The following is a 20,263-nucleotide window of genomic DNA, read 5'->3' on the forward strand; positions in this document are numbered from 1 at the left end:
ACATGGTCTCGTTCTTGTACATCTCGTTCTTTGCAAATATTTTGTAATCAGAACTGTTTTTGAAAGCTCTTTGCAAAACTAAACACATGGATCCTCAGGAGGCCACGGGCCACGGAATGCTTGGAGGCAGGTCCCAAGCTCACCCTAATCCCAAAGCTTGGGGCGGGAAAGGCCGCGCCACGGGAAGTAACCGAGGGCTGCCAAAGGCCGCAAGAGGCCGCCGGCTCGGGAGCGCAGACGGGGACGCAGCGCCGCGAGGCACAGAGGCGCCCCCAGATCTCCGCGGGCGCCGGTCGCGGCGGCCTCTCCGCCCTCCCCGAGCGGGGCCGGCGTCGCTCGCCCCAATCCGGGTACCACCGGGCGAATCGCCCGGCCCCTTCCGCCGCTGCCGGGCGCCGGGCCTGACCATGCGGCTCCCGCGGGCGCTGCGGCTCTGGGGGCTCGGCGTCTCCGCCGGCCTGGTCGCCGCGGCCCGAGCCCCCGCCGCCCCCCGCCGTCGCCTCCTCCAGTCCCGCCCCCCCGTGCAGCCCGCGAGTCCCCGGCTCCGCCCCGGCCTCCGCCTCCGCCTCCGCCTCCGCCTCTGCCTCGCGCTCGGCCCCGGGCCGCAGCGCCGGGCCGCCGCCGCCGCCGCCTGCCCGGACGCGCCGCCCCGACGCGCCGCCGCCATGGAGCGCCCCGGAGCCGGTGAGCCCGGGCTGCCGAGCGGGCCGGGTGGGCGGCCGGGGGCGTGGGCCCCGCTCATTGCCCGGCCTCAGGGAGGGCCGGGCCTCGCCGCCCCGCCGGCGCCACCAGCGCGGGGAGCGCGACCTCACGCCCGCCGCGTTCGGGGTCCCTTGTCGGTGCCAGTGGGACTCGGGGTCGCGCCGAGGCCCCCCGCGCAACCGGGAGTGCTGGCTGCTGCTTGGAACCCAGCGTTCCAGTGCAGGCGCTGTTGGTGTGGCGGGAGGCGAGGGGTGTGAACCTGCCCCAAGTTTCACTTTTGTTTCCCCCTTTCTGATCTTGTGACCTTCAGTTCAAATTTCGAGTCATCGCCTCCGCCCCCCCCCCGACGGTGTCTGTGTGGTCAACGAAACCCACAAAATCGCGGTTTTCCTGTTTATCGCAGACATTAAAGACCCGAGCTATCCCGCTGTTTCACGTAGAATTTTATTCTAAGTGTGGAAATGACCTCTTTTAAACTGGCGCCAAATCTGTAGTAGGGCCCAGAATTCATTTCCAGTTGAAGTCCGCATTTCTTGTGAACTGAACTTTGTGGGTAGAGCGAGCGAAGGGTTGGACTTGGGGTGAAAGGGACCAAAAGCCAATCAGAGAAAAGACGCTCCCCGGCGGGATATTTGTAGTGTAAACGCATAAAAAGATATAAAGAGCGTTAAAATGTGTTACATGACAGCCAGTAACTAATAGAAATTTGTGTACAGATGTTATGGAAATAACCTTGTGGGTTGGTGCGGAGGGCGGGGCGAGTGGGTGGGGAATCGTCCGGGAGAAAGGAGACCCACACCCCGGGCGCCCTGCTTAGTGCGTGTCCTTGCAGTTCTGGATACTGATGGCGCATCTGGGCCTTTCCCTCAAACTAGCGAAGTTTAAGATGATCTTGGAGTTTACCAATTAACGGTCCTTTTCACACAGTATTAACTTATTTTCTTCATTTCTTTCTAGTAATGGATTGTATTTTTGGTCTCTTTTTATGAAGAGGAAAGCAAAGCTGACTTGTGGATTATCACACAGCTCAACCCTTATCTAGATGTAGGATGCTACTATTTTTAGTAGCCACACCCGGACTAGCATGGATAGCAGTGACCCTTTCCATTGGGTCTTGGGGAATGTAACTAGCAGACTGAGTAGAAGAATCTTGTCTAATGAAATCACATTTTATTATCCAAGTAGGAAACTTGCCTTTTTTGTGGCAAAGGGCAAAACTGGCTATCCTTTTTCCCCTCTGTTGGCCTGTCTTTAATAAAGTCACTTGCTGAAGTGCACATATATTTGAATATTAGTGTATACTTACATATAGGTCGGTATGTACGCCTTAAATTTTTCTAAGAGTAATTTTTTATTTAAAATATTTGAATAGCAGAGGGGGGAAATATAAATATATTGAGTATGGCTATGTCAGCATTTAGAAATGATTTATATTTCCTTTAGTCTTTGTATAGAACATACAATATGGTATTTGCTTTAAAAAGTCAGTATTAGTAATAAACTTTTTTGGTTGTGCTAGTCTTCATAACCATTATTCTTGGTTGTCATTAGAGTGAGTATGCTTTATTCTCTGAAAAGTTGTTCCACGTTTTCTTTAAACAAAGCTGTGGTGAGTCTGTCAATATATGTGATAGACACAGATATGTTAGCGAGAAGAACATTTTTATAGCTCCTGATCTATTGCCAGAGTGTTTTTTGAAAGGATTCCCTCAGTTTACAGCTCCATAAACTATGTATGTTTAAACTGTAACCTTGGGCAAGTTACTTCACTGGCTACTCTGTAAAATCAGTAAGTTAATAGTACCTCCCCGATACCATGGTTGTATGGATTAAAGGAGTCATTATCTATAAGTGCTTCCAGCTTAGCCTAACGTTACTACATGCTCAAGTGTTAGCTGTTGTTTTTAGTAGGAGTAGTTTCTCAGTTTCATCTCATTTTTGTTACGAATGCACTTAACATCATTCTTATTTGGATTTGTGCAAAAGATAATTTTAACTATAGTTAGACCAAGTTTTAAGTACTCAAAACAACCAGTTTATGGTTTAAATGCTATTATTTAATAATTCATATCTACAAACATGGTTTCTTTTGTTCTGTAGTTTAATGGAACGAAGTCTGTATTTCAAGTTCTGGACTGTTGATTTGACATAGCATTGCACTCAAGAGTTTATATATGCCTTATTTAACAAGATGGAGAATGATACGGAGCAGGTCATATGCTTTACCTTTTATATTTTGGGATAGCAGTACCTTTCCTTCATTGTCCTGTGAAAAGGAGAATCTGTGACGTGCTGAAGCTGCTGTTTTCAGCACCAGAAATGATTTGTTCTTGGGCCTTGAGTAGCCATACTGCAGTATAACTGAGTGATTTATTAACTACTCTCAAGTGTGTGCTTCTCTGTATCCAGTCATTCAGTACAAACGTATTGGTCACCAGTTGTGAGCTGAACATTGTACTAGGCATTGAGGAATCAAGTGAGAAGATGTGGCACTTAAGGGACTTATATGGGGACCATACTTATTGGTAGGGGTGTAATTATGAAAAGTGTCCTCTTTCACTTTCAAAAGTGTCCCAGTTTGAGTGGTAAATTATATATGATTACTTTAGCTTAGTGTCTAAAGGAGAAAGACAGACTAATGGACACCTACCACATTGTGTATTTGTCCTATGACTGGAGGAAGCACTAGGTACTGAGAAGGGGATAGGATTCCCTAACTCAGCCCTGAGCTGGGGATCAAGAAAGTTTTCCCTAACAGTAAACATCTGATCTGAGTTTTTACTTTTTTAATGTTTATTTAGTTTTGAGCGAGAGAGAGAAAAAAATGAATGGGTGGGGGAGGGGCAGAGACAGAGGGAGACCAAATCTAAAGCAGGCTCCAGGCTCTGAGCTGTTAATACAGAGTCCAACGCAGGGCTTGAACTCCCCGCCAGATCATGACTTGAGCTGAAGTCGGACTCTTAACCGACTGATCCACCCAGGCGCCCCTAAGTTTTCACTTTTAAGTTGATTATTTTCAACTGTTAACATAATCTCCTGGTGTGGTGTAGAATCAAGGTATGGAAGAAGTTGAAAGGGGATCTTTTGGAGCAGTGATTTTAAAACTTCGATTGCATATTAGAATCACCCTGTGAGGCTTTAGGAAAATACCAGCAGCTGTCCTGGTCTCCAGAGATTCTGATTTGATTGTCCTGGAGTGGGACCGAGACATTGGTAATTTTAAAAAGCTCCAGGTGATTCTAAATGCAGCCAGGATTTAGAATTTTTCAACTAGGACAACGATGTCATCTAGGAGATGAGATAAATAGTCGGGCCTGGAGAGTTGGTATGAGTTGCCTGGGATCACATGGCTAGTGAGTGGGAGCAACACGACCCTAGAATGCCAGCCTTCTGATTTCTGGTACCAAGCCCTTTCTTTCTTTCCTTTTAATTTGTTTTAGTGTTTATTTTTGAGAGAGAGAGAGAGAGAGAGAGAGAGAGAGAGAGAAAGTGTGAGCAGGGGAGGGGCAGAGAGAGAGGGAGACACAGAATCCGAAGCAGGCTCCAGGCCCTGAGCTGTCAGCACAGAGCCCAACTCGGGGCTTAAACTCAGGAACCGCGAGATCATGACCTGAGCTGAAGTTGGATGTTTAATGGACTGAGCCCCCCAGGAGCCCTGCAGGCCCTTTCTGTTACAGCAGCCAGCTGGCCTCGCCTTTTTACCTCACCATTGTCCTTTCCTGAGTCTGCTTTTGGTGTAGCTAGAGGGATCCACATCACCCTGTCCTCTATTGGTTAATTGAGCTCGAGAGAAACTAAAGTATTTCAAGAACTATTTTCATTTAAAAAATGACAAAACTTAATTCATCATGCTTTTCAAGTTTTCCTTTTGCCTTCAAAGTGTATCATTAGAACCCAGAAGTCAGCCTCTTATGCCATTCCATGTATTGTCAAGAATCCAGTCTATTTCCAAGTGGCACATGGACTTTAGAGCTACAATTGAAATGTCAGTGCTAATGGCCAATTTCATGTCACTGAGTTATTTTTTTCCTCCCAGCTTCATTGAGATGTAATTGACAAATAAAATTGTATATATTTAAAGTGTACAGCGTGATGATTTTCTATAATGTATTGTGAGAGGATTACGACAGTCAAGTTAATTGACACATCCATCCCCTCACATACTTCTTTTGGATGAGAATGCTTAAGGTCTCTCAGCAAATTTCAAGTATATTCTACAGTATTTAATTACAGTGACCATGGGGTACATTAGTTCTTCAGAGCTTAGTAACAGGTTCTTAGGCTAAGGATACAATAGAGAAAAACAGAAGTTGGGATTGTTTCATTTTGTTCTGATTTTTCTTTCAGCTTTGTGCATATTTAACTGCCCAAATACTCTTTGCTGCTACCTTTTCAAGTGTAAGCGGGTCAGTAATGATTCTTTACATGTAGCTGCAAATGCCCAAAGGTACTAGATATGTGTCGATCTATTATTAAAATTTTCGTTTCGGTATAAACTGCATTTGTATTTTTCAGTGCAAGTAAAAAATAGAGAGGGAACCTTTACTTGTTCTCACATATTTCAAATAGTTGCAAGTTTATGATTAGACTCATGCTAAGATAATATTTGTTGAACACTTGAGTGCCAGGCACTCATACTTGATAAATAGCATCATTATTAAGAATGTACTAATGCTTTTGTTTGTTTTGGTATTTAACATGACTAATTTATATAAAAATATTTTTGTGGGTTTTTTTTTTTGCTTATATCTAGAAAATAGATGAGTGTGTGTGTGCGCACACGTGCATGTGTGGTGTGTATGTGGGAACAATAGAGACCACTCAGATTGCAATAAAAATTTAGATTTTTTGGATATATGTTTTTTTTTTTTTTCTTTTCAACTTTTTTTTTTTTTTTTTTTTGGGACAGAGAGAGACAGAGCATGAACGGGGGAGGGGCAGAGAGAGAGGGAGACACAGAATCGGAAACAGGCTCCAGGCTCTGAGCCATCAGCCCAGAGCCTGATGCGGGGCTCGAACTCACGGACCGCGAGATCGTGACCTGGCTGAAGTCGGACGCTTAACCGACTGCGCCACCCAGGCGCCCCTGGATATATATGTTAACTATGACCTTCAGTGATAGTTATATTGTATACTGTAAGCCATATTCTTTTATTCTTTCCTTCTTTCCTCCCTCTTTTTTAAATTATTCTTTTTTTTTAATGTTTATTTTTGAGAGAGAGAGAGAGAGAGTGCAAGCAGGGCAGGGGCAGAGAGAGAGGAAGACACAGAATCCAAAGCAGGCTCTAGGCTCTGAGCCGTCAGCACAGAGCTTGACGTGGGGCTTGAACTCATGAACCGTTGAGATCATGACCTGAGCTGAAGTCGAACGCTCAACCGACTGAGCCACCTAGGTGCCCCATATTATAAGCCATATTTTTAATGGAGTGTGGTTTTTAGGTATTATATTTGAAAATAGATGATTACAACAAAATGAAATAAATAACTTCATTAATCCCTTTCATGGTAAATTAGTCTTTAGTAAATACAATTATCCCAAGATTTTGTTCAGTCCTACTTCAAACCACACTTGTGTTCTTTCAATAAAAGTGTTGCAAATAATGGTACTGGAACTACCACCTACTGATACATTTTGCAGTTAACTTTATCAGCTTGAACGGACACCCTCTTTCCCTTCACCTGCACCCGAGACATACAGCTGTTCCATCCATAACAAGAAAACAAAACAAAGACCAAATGTGAAATGTGGCTTTAATACTAGCAAATGTCCTTGGGAGGCCTGTGAAGGAAGCTATAAGATCTTTCGCTTTTTAATCACTGAATTTCTAGGAAGCATATTTAGAGCCTTGCCTTTTAAACTGAATTTCCAAGACGAATATAATAATGGAGAGAAAAAAATTTAAAAGTCTTTATTGGAAAAAAAATAAAGGTTAGAACTTGTACAAATGAGTACACATAAATCATATTGTTAAAAATAAACACGAAGGAGACTGACAAAACGTTGTTTGTTTTCAAAAAGTGTGCGGAAAAAAATGTAATTTTAGAATGAAGAAGAGATAGCTACAAAGGATCTTGAGGATTGTTGATTAACTCCGTCTCTGTCTAACCCTGAGTTGACTACTGTGCTTCAGAAAATTATTAATGCTGTTTGATGTAAAAGTGCATTATAAAAATGTAGAATAGGATACAAATAATACTTAGGTAGGTTTACAGTATGTTTGAAGACAAGTTGTGTCATTTCTCAACAGATGTTAATTTATGTTGAATTCAGGTGACTTGTAGTGTAGGATATAATGTTCACAAATAAGTTAAATAATACATTTTTCTTTTTGATATGTTACAGGAGGAATGGAGTCTAGTGAGTGTGAAAACGTGTCAAAAGAAAAGGAAGCATTTGAAGAAGAAGAGTTTGAAGCTAGTGCTATGGATTCTCTGATAGACATGCCATTTGCCACCGTAGATATTCAAGATGAGTGTGCAAGTAAGTACTGAAAACGAGACAGATTTGCCTACCATCCAGGTTACTTGCGAATAGAAAACAACTGAAAGCACCAATGTAGTCTACAAATGTTTATTGACTGTATACTCTGTGCCCCTTACTTTGCTGTCTTCTGTAGAGCCTGGCTATCATTTGATACGGTTTTATCTTGACTGAGGTTCTATAACTAGAGGATCCATAAGAAATTAGTTGGCTCTCCCCCATTGTGGGGTTCCTTGCCACCTTTCAAGGAACATCTGTTCAGGTGGTAGAAGGGGCTGGGCCCCCTCCTGCCTCCATGGGTGTGGACTCTGTCTTCTTGGGGTCCTTACTTACTCTCAGTGTTTAGCTTGCAATTTGAACAACAAATCGAGGTGGTAGTTTGGAAGAACAATTAGAGTGCACTTGGATGGCTCAGTCGGTTAAGCGTCTGACTCTTAGTTTCTACTCAGGTCATGATCTTGGGGTTCATGAGTTCGAGCCCTGTGTGTCAGACTCTGTGCTGACAGCGTGGAGCTTGTTTAAGATTTTCTGTCTCCCTCTCCCCCTACCCCTGCGTTCTCTCTCTCTCTCTCTCTCTCTCTCTCTCTCTCTCAAAATAAATAAACATTAAGAGAATTAGTTTAATCTCTTCATTTCTAAGAAAACAAATGATACTCAGAGAAGTTAATTAGCTAAATTCACACAGTTGAAAATAACTACTTCCAAAATCTGTGATTTCTGATTTGTTAGTCATTTCTTTGGTGAACAGTTACAATCTCTTGAGACGAATGCTGTGCAGGATGCTTTGGGGGTGTATGGGGCGAGGGTGTGTCAAGAGAGGCATCTGACCTGGATGTGGGGTTAGTAGGTGTCCTGGGAAGCATCCTGGAGGTCTGACAAGAGTACAGGCCTGGTGGATAAGTATGAACCATCCAGGGTTCTTTCCTTTATATTAACTGTCCTTGGATTTAGCTGATCTTCTGGATTTTCTGTGGAGTGATGGAAAAGTACAGATTCCTCTTTTCCACCTTTGTGTTAGGCCAGGGGATCTTTTTTGTTTTTAAACATCCCATGCGATTCTGGTGGTCATCCAGGCTCAGAAACCACACTGCTCTCTCTCTCACTGTCTTCCTACCCAGCAAGGCTGATTTATGTTTTGGGATGATAGAAGGAGAGAGGGATACTTAAAATGTATTAAATCTCTGGTAATTTTTTCTCCATTCCATAATCTAAGGGGAAAAGGAAGGACAAAGAGGTGTTTCCTCAGGCAGGGCACGGTTTCCTGTCTTATCCTTTACAGCTAGCCTGTAGAGAAGAGCCGCTTTTAGGGGTTTTACAGCTGGTCAAGGAGCCTTCATTTGAAGAAGTACTATACCTGTTAGATGGAAGAAGGTATCCTTTGGAAACAAGGGGCAAGAATAGCAAGGATTTAATCATGTTTTCCTTTTAATTTCCTACTTTTCGAGCGAATGCCTTGAGTATTATCTAAAAAATGCAATCCCTTCTTTCTGATTTCATTACTTTCTCTAACTTGGAGGTAAAATAAAGCAGAATTTTCCTGAGTAGGCTTGCCTACGTGCCTGTGATGGGCATCTCCCATCTACCCTTCTTGCCCCTCAGCCCTGTTCCAATTCGAATCATTCCCACTGGAGTGCTCATCAGTTAGGCTGGAACAAGACGGGCACTTGTTTACCCTTCCAGCTCTAGGTACTTATGACTTTACATAACTGACACGGAGCTTATCTGTTTGAACAAACAGCTTTTACTTGGGACTGACAGATACTGCCAGAATCCCAGAGAGCAAATACTATTTCTGAAGCTGCTGTATTCTTAGATCTCCACTGGTGAGGAGAAACAATGACCACTGGGACCAGAAAGAAGGAAGGGGATGTGTTTGTGGCTCTGCACTCCTTTCCTGCTCTGAATGGACTAGCCACTTCTTCAGAGGATGGGCATTGGGAAGGTTAGCTAATCGTTTATACAGATAGGATCTTTTCCCTGCAGTATATGTTATATTTATTACTAAAGAAGTGTTGTGCGTGTAAGTTAGGGGCTTGGGTCAGTCTATGCAAGTCCTTTTTTTTTTTTTTTAATTTTTTAATGTTTATTCATTTTTTGAGAGAGACCGAGCACGAGTGGGAGAGGGGCAGAGAGAGAGGGAGACACAGAATCTGAAACAGGCTCCAGGCTCTGAGTTGTCAGCACAGAGCCCAATGCAGGGCTCAAACTCACGAACTGTGAGATCATGACCTGAGCCGAAGTTAGAGGCTTAACTGACTGAGCCACTGAGGCTCCCGAGTCCTTTTTTTTTTTTTAAATTAAAAAAAAAAGTTATTTAATGAGGGAAAGAGTGCACTTGTGAATAGGGGGAGAGGAGCAAAGGGGGAGAGAGAGAATCCCAAGCAGGCTTCATGCTCGGCATGGAACCCGAAGCAGGGCTCCATCTGGCAACCCTGGGATCATGACTGGAGCCAAATCCAGGGTCATGCGCTCAACTGACCAAGCCACCCAGGCTCACACATAAGTCCATTTTTAGCTGTATAGTACTTTTGGATAGTTCAGTCTTTGTGAGTTAGAGGGCTTTGTGGGTTAGTCTAGACTCCAAACCACCATGTACAATATTATTTTTGTGGGAAGATAGATTTCAAATTCTAAGCTCCAAGTTACACACAGTCAGTGTGGTATGAGAGAAACAGAAAACTTGGGTTTTGAGTTTTGGTTATTTCATTTTCTACTCGTGTAGCCCTGGACACTTAAACTGTGTGAGCTGGGCTTTTCGACTGTGAACCATACGGAATTTCCTACTGTTTTCCTCCCAGTGTTGCTCTACAGATCAGAGGAGGTAATGTGGGCAAGAGGGTCATGAGAGATGTAAAATAATGCACAAATGCTATTTACAAAAGCTTTGAAACATATCCCTTAGTTATTTGGGGACAACTTGTTCCCTCTCACTTTTATAATAGCATTTACTAAGACACTAGAAACAAATACTAAAATTCTTCTCTAACTAGAAACTACTAGCTAGTTTTTATGAAATGAGATTTTTATAGAAATGCACAAGAACTGGGAGTTTTGTTGTCAACCCTTCAACTTAAGATAGCTATAGGAATAGTGTTTGTATCCAAAACTGGTTTGTGGTTTGAATGGACTTCGTGTGGCTTTTCTCTTACATTTATTAACATGGAAATGTAACCAATTTACTGGCCTGTGGTAGACGACAACCTTAAAATTCTCAAGTTGCTGGTTGTTGCCTTTGGTTCTTTTAGTTTCCTTTGGTGGGTGGAAAGTGTGAGTTAACTGCCAAGACATTCTTGCCGATAGAAACCCTGGCAGGGTGACGAGGAAAGTAGTGCTAACAAGAACATCGTGGGAAGGAGAATCCTTGCCAATAAGAAAACTCCTCCCCAAATGCTTGGTTCAGAGGGTCTTAGGCGCCAACTGTGTTACCTTGAGTGTGGGTGCTGTGTCACGATTAGGTGTCGTGTGGTCTGGTTGGCCAAAATGGGTGTTTACGTTATTTGTTTGTTTTGTTTTTGAGAAGAGATTATTTTACTATATGCTGCGATATAAAACGTATTAGAGTTTTATGCTGAATTAAACATAAAGCGTATTAGAACTATATATATTAGAATATAAATATACACACTGGAAATAAATTATCTAAATGTAAGTGTGAAAGAAAATCTTCTACAAATATTGAGGAAGCAATACAACCTAAGTCACATCTTCTGGCTCTATAGGTTGAACATATTCTGGGAGAAAATATAACATCACTGAGTTGTTGACCTGGGCCTGGGTGGGTCTGTTCTCTCTACAAGATGGAAGTGTCAGTGGTTAGTTGGTTAGAAACCCAGCAAACCATCTGGAAAATGCTTGGAGTTGCTGTTAGTCTTGCCTCTGAAAGTTGAATGAGAGTCTGCAACGAAGAGTCCTTCTCCTGCTGGAAGCAAGGGAAGCTTCCTGCTGGAAGCATGGGAAGTGTGCTTCCCATGGACTGTAAATTGGTGGAGAGCTTTCGTTTAACCAACTCAGTTCTCTTAAGAGAATCATGGCCCTTACCTATCAAGCCACATTTTAAATCAAGATTCAAAATAAAATATTTGAGTGCCTTTTTTCTTTCGTAAGTATAGAATTCAGTTCTTATATCAAAGTTATTATCTTTATTTTACCTCACACAGAATTCTAACCTTGTAATTATTGGAGACTTTAAAGATCTGGGAAATTATTTTGTTACTTGTTTATTAGCTAATATCATTAAGAAGTATTTTAAAAAAATCTTCAACTCTTAAGTATTTTAAAATACTGATTGAAACCTACCTTTTCTGGAATAAAATTTTTTATAGAAGAATGCTGTGTCAAATAAAGATGGAATCTTAACACCTGGTATAGTAAGTGATTATCCTGAGTCAATTTTAACTTCTTTTCTTTCTTAAAGTAATCTCTGTGCTCAACATGGGACTGGAACTCCCGACCCCAAGATCAAGAGTTGTATGCTTTACTGACTGAGCCACTCAGAGGCCTCTTTTGAGTCAATTTTAAAAAAGGATAAAGTAGGGGCACTTGGCTGGCTCATTCAGAAGAGTGTATGCCTCTTGCCTCTTGATCTTGGGGTCATGGGTTTGAGCCCCATTTTGGGAATAGAGATTACTAAAAAAATATATAATAAACTTAAAAAAAAAAAGGATCAGTTATGTTCTGTATCATCTCTAATTGATTGGGGAAACATGGAGTACACATTCCAAATTTTTATGAAAGGGCTTAAGGCAAATATTTGTGTCAAATACTACAAAGGTTTTATCTTTTTCCCTTAGAAAAATGCACAAGACAACAAAAAACATTGGAAAATCCCAATAAATACATTAATTCATTCCACACACATTGAGTGCCTGCAGTGTGTCAGGTAATAATGGTCCTGGGCAAAGTAGAAGATAAAATTCAATTAGTAAATAAATATATGGAGAGTTATCCAACTTCAGATGTATTAAAGGATGTACCTTAAAATATGGCTATAACTTATCAGATTGGCAATACCTTTTTCAAAAATATCAATTTCAAAATAATATGCAGTGTTTTTAATGTCCTGTCTACCTTGCTTGTGACAATGTACTGAGTCCTTTTAGAATGGAGTTTGTTGGGACCTCCAGCAATGTTCAAACATGGGATAGATCCACTCATGGGATTCCCAATGCAAGGACATAGTCTTACTTGTGGAAAAAGGTCTTATTCATAAATATATGTGTTACAGTGTCTGTTAAATAGTAGAAATATTGGGGGAAAAACCCCAAGTGTCCAAAATTAGAGAGTGATTGAGTAAGCTATACTAATGCTTTAAATTACACATTATGTAATTACATGTTGTTATGAACATAATATTTCTGAAAACTGTGTTGGGAGGAATATTTCATACCTACAGTGCAAAGTCAAAAAGTAGGTGGAAAAAGTATGGGTTGTTTGTTTACAGTAGTGTAAGTACTTTGTGTGACCTGTCACCAGAATTCATAGTGGTTGTGTTAAGATAGCGGTTTTTTGAGCAATTTTTTAGCTCCTTTTGCTAATTTTTTATGAGTGGCTTTTATTCTTTTTATGAAAAAATACGATTAGAATTTAAAAAATGTTTTTAAGTGTTTATTTTTGTGTGAGAGAGAGACAGAGACAGAGTGTGAGTGGGGGAGGGGCAGAGGGGGAGACAGAATCAGAAGCAGGCTCCAGGCTCTAAGCTGTCAGCACAGAGCCCGACACAGGGCTAGAACCCATGAGTAGTGAGATCATGTCTCTAGCCGAAGTCAGAAGCTTAATGGACTGAGCCACCCAGGCGCCCCTACAATTAGAATTTTTAAATGTGCTTAAAAACTTGCTTTTAAAAATGTAAGCTTCATTGATTCACTAAATAGGAAGTTGGATAAACTTATTCCTCTTTGCTCATGTCCACTAACATTATTCCTAATAGTGTTAAACTGTGGTGGTTATAAGCAAGGGCTGTGGAGTCAGACTGACAGGGCTCTACACTTTCTCTTCAAAAAAATTTTTTGAGGGTGTCTGGCTGGCTGTCAGTTCAAACCTCATGTTGGGTGTAGATACTACTTAAATAAATTAAAAACATTTTTTTTCAGGGGGTGTCTGGGTGGCTCAGTCAGTTGAGCATCTGACTCTTGATTTCACCCAAGGTCTTGGGATTGAGTCCCATATTGGGCTGCATGGAGTCTACTTAAGATTTTCTCTTTCTCTCTCTCTCTCCTTCGCCCTCTCCCTCTCTCCCTCTCTGCCTCTGCCCATCTCCGTCCCCCCCGCAAAAAATTTTTTTGGGAGTGTAATTAACATACAATGTTATGTTTGTTTCAGGTGTACAACATACTGATTCAACAATTTTGTACATTACTCTGTTCATCATGTTAAATGTAGTCACCCTCTGTCACCATACAACATTATTACAGTATTTTTGGCTGTTTTCCCAATGTTGTACTTTTTACCTCTATGACTTTATTTTATAACTCAAAGTTTGTACCTCTTAATCCCCTTTACCATTATTCTCTGTGTTTAAGAGTCTGTTTTTTTATTTATTTCTTTAAATTACACATATAAGTAAGATCATATGGTATTTATCTCTCTCTGTCTGACTTATTTCACTTAGCATAAATACCCTCCAGCTCCATCCATGTTGTTGCACATGGCAAAATCTCATTCTCTTTATGGGTAATATTCCATTGTATGTATGTGTGTATATATATGTGTGTGTGTGTGTGTGTATGTGTGTATATGTATATACATATATACATATATATATATATATATACATACACATATGATGTATATACAGTGTATATACTCCCATGTATATACTGCATCTTCTTTATCCATTCTTCCATCCATGGGCACTTGGGTTGTTTTCATATCTTGGCTATTATAAATAATGCTGCAATAAACATAGGGGTGCATATATTTTTTGAATTAGCATTTTCATTTTCCACCCACTAGTAGAATTAGTGGATCATATGGTATTTCTGTTTTTAAATTTTATTTTTTAAAGTTTATTTTTGAGTGTGTGTGTGTGTGAGAGATCCCAAGCAAGCTCTGTGCCACTAGCACAGAGCCTGATATGGGGCTCAACTCACAAACCATGAGATCATGACCTGAGCTGAGATCAAGAAGCAGATGCTTAACTTTCTGAGCCATCCACACACCCCTTTAAGGAGCCTCCATACTGTTTTCCACAGTGGTTGCACGAACCTGCATTTCTACCAACAGCATGAGAGATCCTTTTTCTCTACATCCTTGCCAATGCTGCTTATTTTTTGTCATTTTGAGTCTAGCCCTTCTGCCAGGTGTGAGGTGATATCTCATTGTGGTTTTGATCTGTAGTTTCTGGATAATTAGTTTCCTGATGAGCATCTTTTCACGTGTCTGTTGGCCATCTGTATGTCTTCTTTGGAAAAAATGTCTCTTCAGGTTCTCTGCTCATGTTTTAAGTTTTTGTTTTTTGTTTTTTTTTGTTTTTTGTTTTTTTGGTTTTGTATAAGTTCAATATATAGTTTGGATATTAACCCCTTATTGGATATATTATTTGTGAATATCTTTTCCCATTCAGTGGGTTGTTTTTTCTTTTGTTGATAGTCTCCTTTGCTGTGCAAAAGCTTTTTATTTTGGTGTAGTCCCAATGGTTTATTTTTGCCTTTTTTCCCCTTGCCTGAGGAGACATCTAGAAAAATCTTGCTGAAAACTGTCAAAGAGATTACTGCCTTTTCTTTTATGGTTTCGGATCTCACATTTATTTTGTGAGTTTATTTTTATTTCTGGTGTAAGAAAGTGATCCAGTTTCATTCTTTGCCATGTAGCTGTCTAGTTATCCCAACACCATGCTGTTATACTTCCTTATTGTGTCCTTTGAGCAAATGTCTAAGGCTCAGTCTCATTATCTGGAAAATTGTCATTATAATTGTAGCTATTTCAGGAGTTGAGAGGATTCAACTTGTTAATACGTGCAAAATTTTATAAATCTCAGCAAAGTTTTTGCCCAAGTATACTTGCTAAATTAAATATTTAAAAAAAAATTCATCTTGAGAGCAGTATTTTATAATCATGTTATCAAGGGTGTCCAACACATCGCTAAATGCTTTATATTTTCTTAATCCTCAGAGAAACTCAATAAGGGAGGTAAAGTTTTTTTTTTTTTTTGAAAGTTTTAGTAATTTGCTAAAGATTACTCAGATAATAAGGGGGAGTAATGCTATGAAATAGAGAAGTTAATATTCTAAGTCATAAATTGAGGAGTTTTAAAAATGGTTACTTCAAAGATTCTGACTGCTTATATGACAAGAAAAAAAGAAAAGATTATCAAAACAAGAATCTAGTCTGTTTTCAGCCTTTTGGCTAAGAGGAAGTCTGAAAACAATCAACCAACAATAGCAATTAAAGTAATTTCTCTCATAATTCATTCTCTTGTAGTTTATTTTTTTTTTTTGAGGGAATAAATAAAACTTAAGGAAAAACTAGATAAATTGCATAAAATGACATGTGCTTTGGGTAAGAAAACACATGCACGGATCAGAGAATTTCAGCCTTTATCAACAGGACCAGATTCATCAGAGTACATTGAAATGGCTACTGAAATCGTTATGAAAATTAGCAATGTAATGAATTAAATTTATGAGATGAGGTTATGAGCTCTAATCCAGTGAAAGACCCAGGGTGCATGGCCAAAGCTTTTTCCATTTTGCTTCTGTGGTCACTGATCTTTAATGCTTCTATTAGTAAACTAGATTTTACATGAATACTTTGCTCATTATATTTTCATATAAAGTAAATTAAAAGAATAATTGCAGATTGTACTTTAGAATTTAGATTGTGATTTCAAAGTTAGAAATACAATGAAGTTAGATAAGGAAAGAGAAGATTTTATGTTCTGGCCATACAAATTAAATTTGCAAATAAAAGGCAAAGAAGATATGCAAACCAGGGAAAAGAGGTATTGGGCTCAGTGTGTAACCCTGACCATAAATCCGCAGGACTCACTGAATTAAAGAGTAGAAATAATAAACTTATTACAAGGGCAAATATAACTGTGGTATAGCAATAAGTAGTCACAGGATTCTTTTTCTTTTTTGCCCAGCTCTTGTTATATAATTTCCAACTTTACCCTGGCAGTGATGCCTAACAAAAGAAAATTTTATTTATTTTTATTTATTTACTTTTTAAGTAAGCTTTTTGCCAACATAGGGCTTCAGCTCACAACTGTGAGATCAAGAGTCACATGCTCTACTGAATGGGCCAGACAGGTGCCCATAAAAGAAAATTTTAGGTAATCCAGTTGGAAAGAAAGTTAAATAGTTATGGATAAGATTAGAGAAAGCTAAGGGAAGTTAGAAAAACTCTGTACTTCTTGGGGCGCCTGGGTGGCTCAGTTGGTTGAGCGACCCACTTCGCCTCAGGTCATGATCTCACGGTTTGTGAATTTGAGCCCCGCACCTGGCTCTGTGCTGACAGCTAGGAGCTTGGAGCCTGGAGCCTGCTTCCGATTCTGTGTCTCCCTCTCTCTCTGCCCCTCCCCCACTCATGCTCTGTCTCTCTCTCTGTCTCAGAAATAAATAAACACTAAAAAAATTAAAAGAAAAAAAAAGAAAAACTCTGTACTTCTTTATTTTTACCAAGAGGGTTTTTGTTTGTTTGTTTTTAAGAGGTATTTTTGTTTGTTTGTTTGTTTTAAATGTTTATCTGTTTTTGAGAGAGAGAGAGAGAGAGAGAGAGAGAGAGAGAGAGAGTGTACCTGAGCCTGGGAGTGGCAGAGAGAGAGGGAGACAGTCCCAAGTAGGTTCTGTGCTGACAGCATGGGATGCTCAACTGACTGAACCTCCCAGGTGACCCTTTAAGAGGTATTTTGAATTGGGATTTTACCCAATTCATTCTCATGATACCAGAATTGTTTAAAAGAGTTGTTATACAGTTATGACTATTATATTCCAAGGTTATGGTTTTCCTTCTCTGGATATCTGTAGAATGGACTTATGGAATGTTTGAAATGGCAAAAATAAGTTGCTACAGGAAGAACGGTTTAGTTTTTGTTTTTGTTCTTTTTTTGTTGTTTTTTTTTAAATATGAAATTTATTGTCAAATTGGTTTCCATACAACACCCAGTGCTCACCCCAACAGGTGCCCTCCTCAATCCCCATCACCCACCCTTCCCTCACTCCCACCCCCCCCCCCATCAACCCTTAGTTTGTTCTCAGTTTTTAAGAGTCTCTTATGGTTTGGCTCCCTCCCTCTCTAACTTTTTTTTTTCCTTCCCCTCTTTCTCTGTATGACTTATTTCACTTAGCATAACCTCTCCAGTTTCATCCATGTGGCTACAAAAGGCCATATTTCATTCTTTCTCATTGCCACGTAGTATTCCATTGTGTATATAAACCACAATTTCTTTATCCATTCATCAGTTGATGGACATTGAGGCTCTTCCCATAATGTGGCTGTTGTTGAGAGTTCTGCTGTAAACATTGGGGTACAAGTGCCCCTATGCATCAGCACTCCTGTATCCCTTGGGTAAATTCCTAGCAGTGCTCTTGCTGGGTCATAGGGTAGATCTATTTTTGATTTTTTGAGGAACCTCCACACTGTTTTCCAGAGTGGCTGCATAGTTTAGTTTTGAACAGATAGGTATAAAACTGAAAATGCTAAAAGTCTCTGGTCTCTCTCTTTTTTTTTTTTTAAATTTTTTTAATGTTCATTTATTTTTGAGAGAAAGAGAGAGAAACAAACACATGTAGGGGAGGGGCAGAGAGAGAGAGGGAGACACAGAATCTGAAACAGGCTCCAGGCTCCCAGCTGCCAGCACAGAACCCTATGCGGGGCTTGAAGTCGGAACGGTGAGATCTTGACCTAGACAGAAGTCGGACGCTTGACTGACTGAGCCACCTAGGTGCCCCTCAGTGGTCTCTTAAATACCACATTTTTAAGCCTGTTCTTATTGAGTAAAATATAGCAGAAACAATTCAGTGTCTTAGTGCACAGTAAGGAATACATTCATGTTGCCATCCAGTACACACGTGTATGAAAAACCTTCAAATTTCATGGAGCAGTACTTAGACCTACCATAAGCAGGTGGAATGTTACTTCTATTCTGTCCTATTCTGTAGTATTCTAGTCTAGTCTACAACATTTTCTTCCATTTCATTCTACTCCACCCCACCATATTCCATTCTATTCTAGGTTTTAAAAAGTGCTTTTAAATTATCTTCTATGTTGATTTAGTAACCTAGTAGTGGGTTGATACTAGCAGTTTGGAAAAAAAAAACAACAAGAAAAACTAGACTTTGGGTTCAGGATTCTCTTTCTACTATGTTAATTTTGAAATGAAGTAGAGGTTATAAAATCAGCTGGATTATTAGTTTGGACATCTTTTTTTTAAGGTTATTTATTTTTGTTTAGTAATCTCTATACTCAGTGTGTGGCTTGAACTCACGACCCCGAGATCAAGAGTCGCATGCTCTTCCAACTGAGCCAGCCAGGAGCTGCTGGACGCCATTCTTGATCGAATTTTACCATGAGAGTCCTAACTGTTATAGGTGTTAAGTTAGTACCTTTATCACAGATCACAGAAAACTATAACTAGAAGAGACTCTAGGTAGAGATTATCTAGTTGTCCTTCCTATGCCCCTGGGTGTTTTAAAAAATATATATATATACAATTATGGAAAATTTCAAGCATATTCAAAAGTAGAATAGTAGACTGAGCCTCATCTATTTATATCACCTCTTCGTCACCAGATTATTTTGAAGTATATTCCAGGTACATTTTATCTGTAAATACTTCAGTATGTGTCTTCAAAAGATAAGGATACTTAACAAAAAGCATATCCAAAATATGCTTCTCATGACAAAAAATAAGAGTAATCTCTAATATCATCAAATATTATGTCAGTATTCATACTTCTCTGTCGTAATTAAAAAAATTGTTTTGAATTAGGAAGTAAAGTCCACACATTGTATTTGATTGACACATCTCTTCAGTTTCTTTTCATCTGTAGTTCTCCTTTCTTTCGCGTGTGTGTGTGTGTGTGTGTGTGTGTGTGTGTGTATGTGTTATTTGAAGAAATGAAGTTGTATAGAAGTACCTACATTATGGTCACTAATGTGTTCCTCTGCCCTTTACATTCTAGTCAGACGCTTAACTGAGTCACCCAGACACCCCAGATTAAGGAATCTTGATAAGTTTTGGAATATTGGCAAGATTGCTGCAAAAATGCTCTGAATTTCCTATTGTGTTGAAGTGATGATTTTATTTGATGCTTAAATTGCGCCATCATTGGCCAGTGTTGGGACTTTCAAACTGGTTCTAGAGACCTTCTGACATGGTGCCAGGAGTCTTTGAAGAGCCAGGATCCTTTGGTATATTTTATGCCTCAGACCTAGAATAAGCTATTTCTCTAAGAATTGGCCAGCTTTTTGGGTTCGCAGATAGAGAAATGAAGTGACTTGATAGGAAGATGCTTGTTGGAAGATTAGTCTTGGGGTTAATGCTCTTTTCACTATCTAGTGCTGCCTCTGCAGGACTGAAATAGACCTGGCTAGTTGCCTTGCCAACTTCTGTTCCCCCTCCTTTTTTCCTTTTGTAGATTTCTTTTTCCACATAGGCATAGGTTGGGAACTGGCAGATACTTACTATCTCGGCTTCCGGAGCTGTTTGGGGTTGTGTCCTGATTTGGACAATGGGATGTAAAAAGAAGGATGCTGAGAACTTATTTAGAATTAGTTTGTGATTTTACTTTAAAAAAATGGGTGTTTTACTTTAGAACTATTTTGCAGTATTATATTTAATTTTTAAAAAACTGCTTAAGATTATTTTTCATTTTATATAATCATAGGGGATACAAGTGGTCTGGATGATGAAAAACAATGGATACTTTATACTTTATGTCAGTTTACTTTTGGAGTTTTCTAAATGATCTTAGCAGATACACATTTATCTCCCTAATTCTTTTGAGCTCTGGGTAACACCTAATAGTTATAGCTAATTATAGTGCTTAGTTTGTACCAGAGTGTAGTTTAAGAGCTTTCATGTATTAACTCACTCAAAAATGGCCCTGTGAGGTAGCTATTATTATTATTCTCAACTTA

General features: G+C 39.9%; 1 protein-coding gene across 8 annotated transcripts in view; it reads left to right on the forward strand.

Moving 5' to 3' along the window:
• The first annotated feature begins 629 nt into the window (after positions 1 to 629).
• AKAP7 (A-kinase anchoring protein 7) overlaps positions 630 to 20,263 on the forward strand; it is a 156,761-nt gene continuing 137,127 nt past the window's right edge. For 5 of the 8 annotated variants that reach the window (XM_023254370.2, XM_023254372.2, XM_023254371.2 and 2 more), the window contains exons 1-2: positions 630 to 684; positions 7,046 to 7,183. In XM_023254370.2, the coding sequence (XP_023110138.1) occupies positions 666 to 684; positions 7,046 to 7,183 (157 nt within the window). In that variant the 5' untranslated portion in view covers positions 630 to 665. Of the gene's footprint in view, positions 685 to 3,691; positions 4,103 to 4,328; positions 5,150 to 7,045; positions 7,184 to 20,263 lie in introns of those variants that run through there. The other 3 variants (XM_045058045.1, XM_045058044.1, XM_045058046.1) reach the window with 3 other exon arrangements.

The sequence above is a fragment of the Felis catus genome, chromosome B2 (genome assembly GCF_018350175.1).
Source record: "Felis catus isolate Fca126 chromosome B2, F.catus_Fca126_mat1.0, whole genome shotgun sequence".
Taxonomy (NCBI): Eukaryota; Metazoa; Chordata; class Mammalia; order Carnivora; family Felidae; genus Felis; species Felis catus.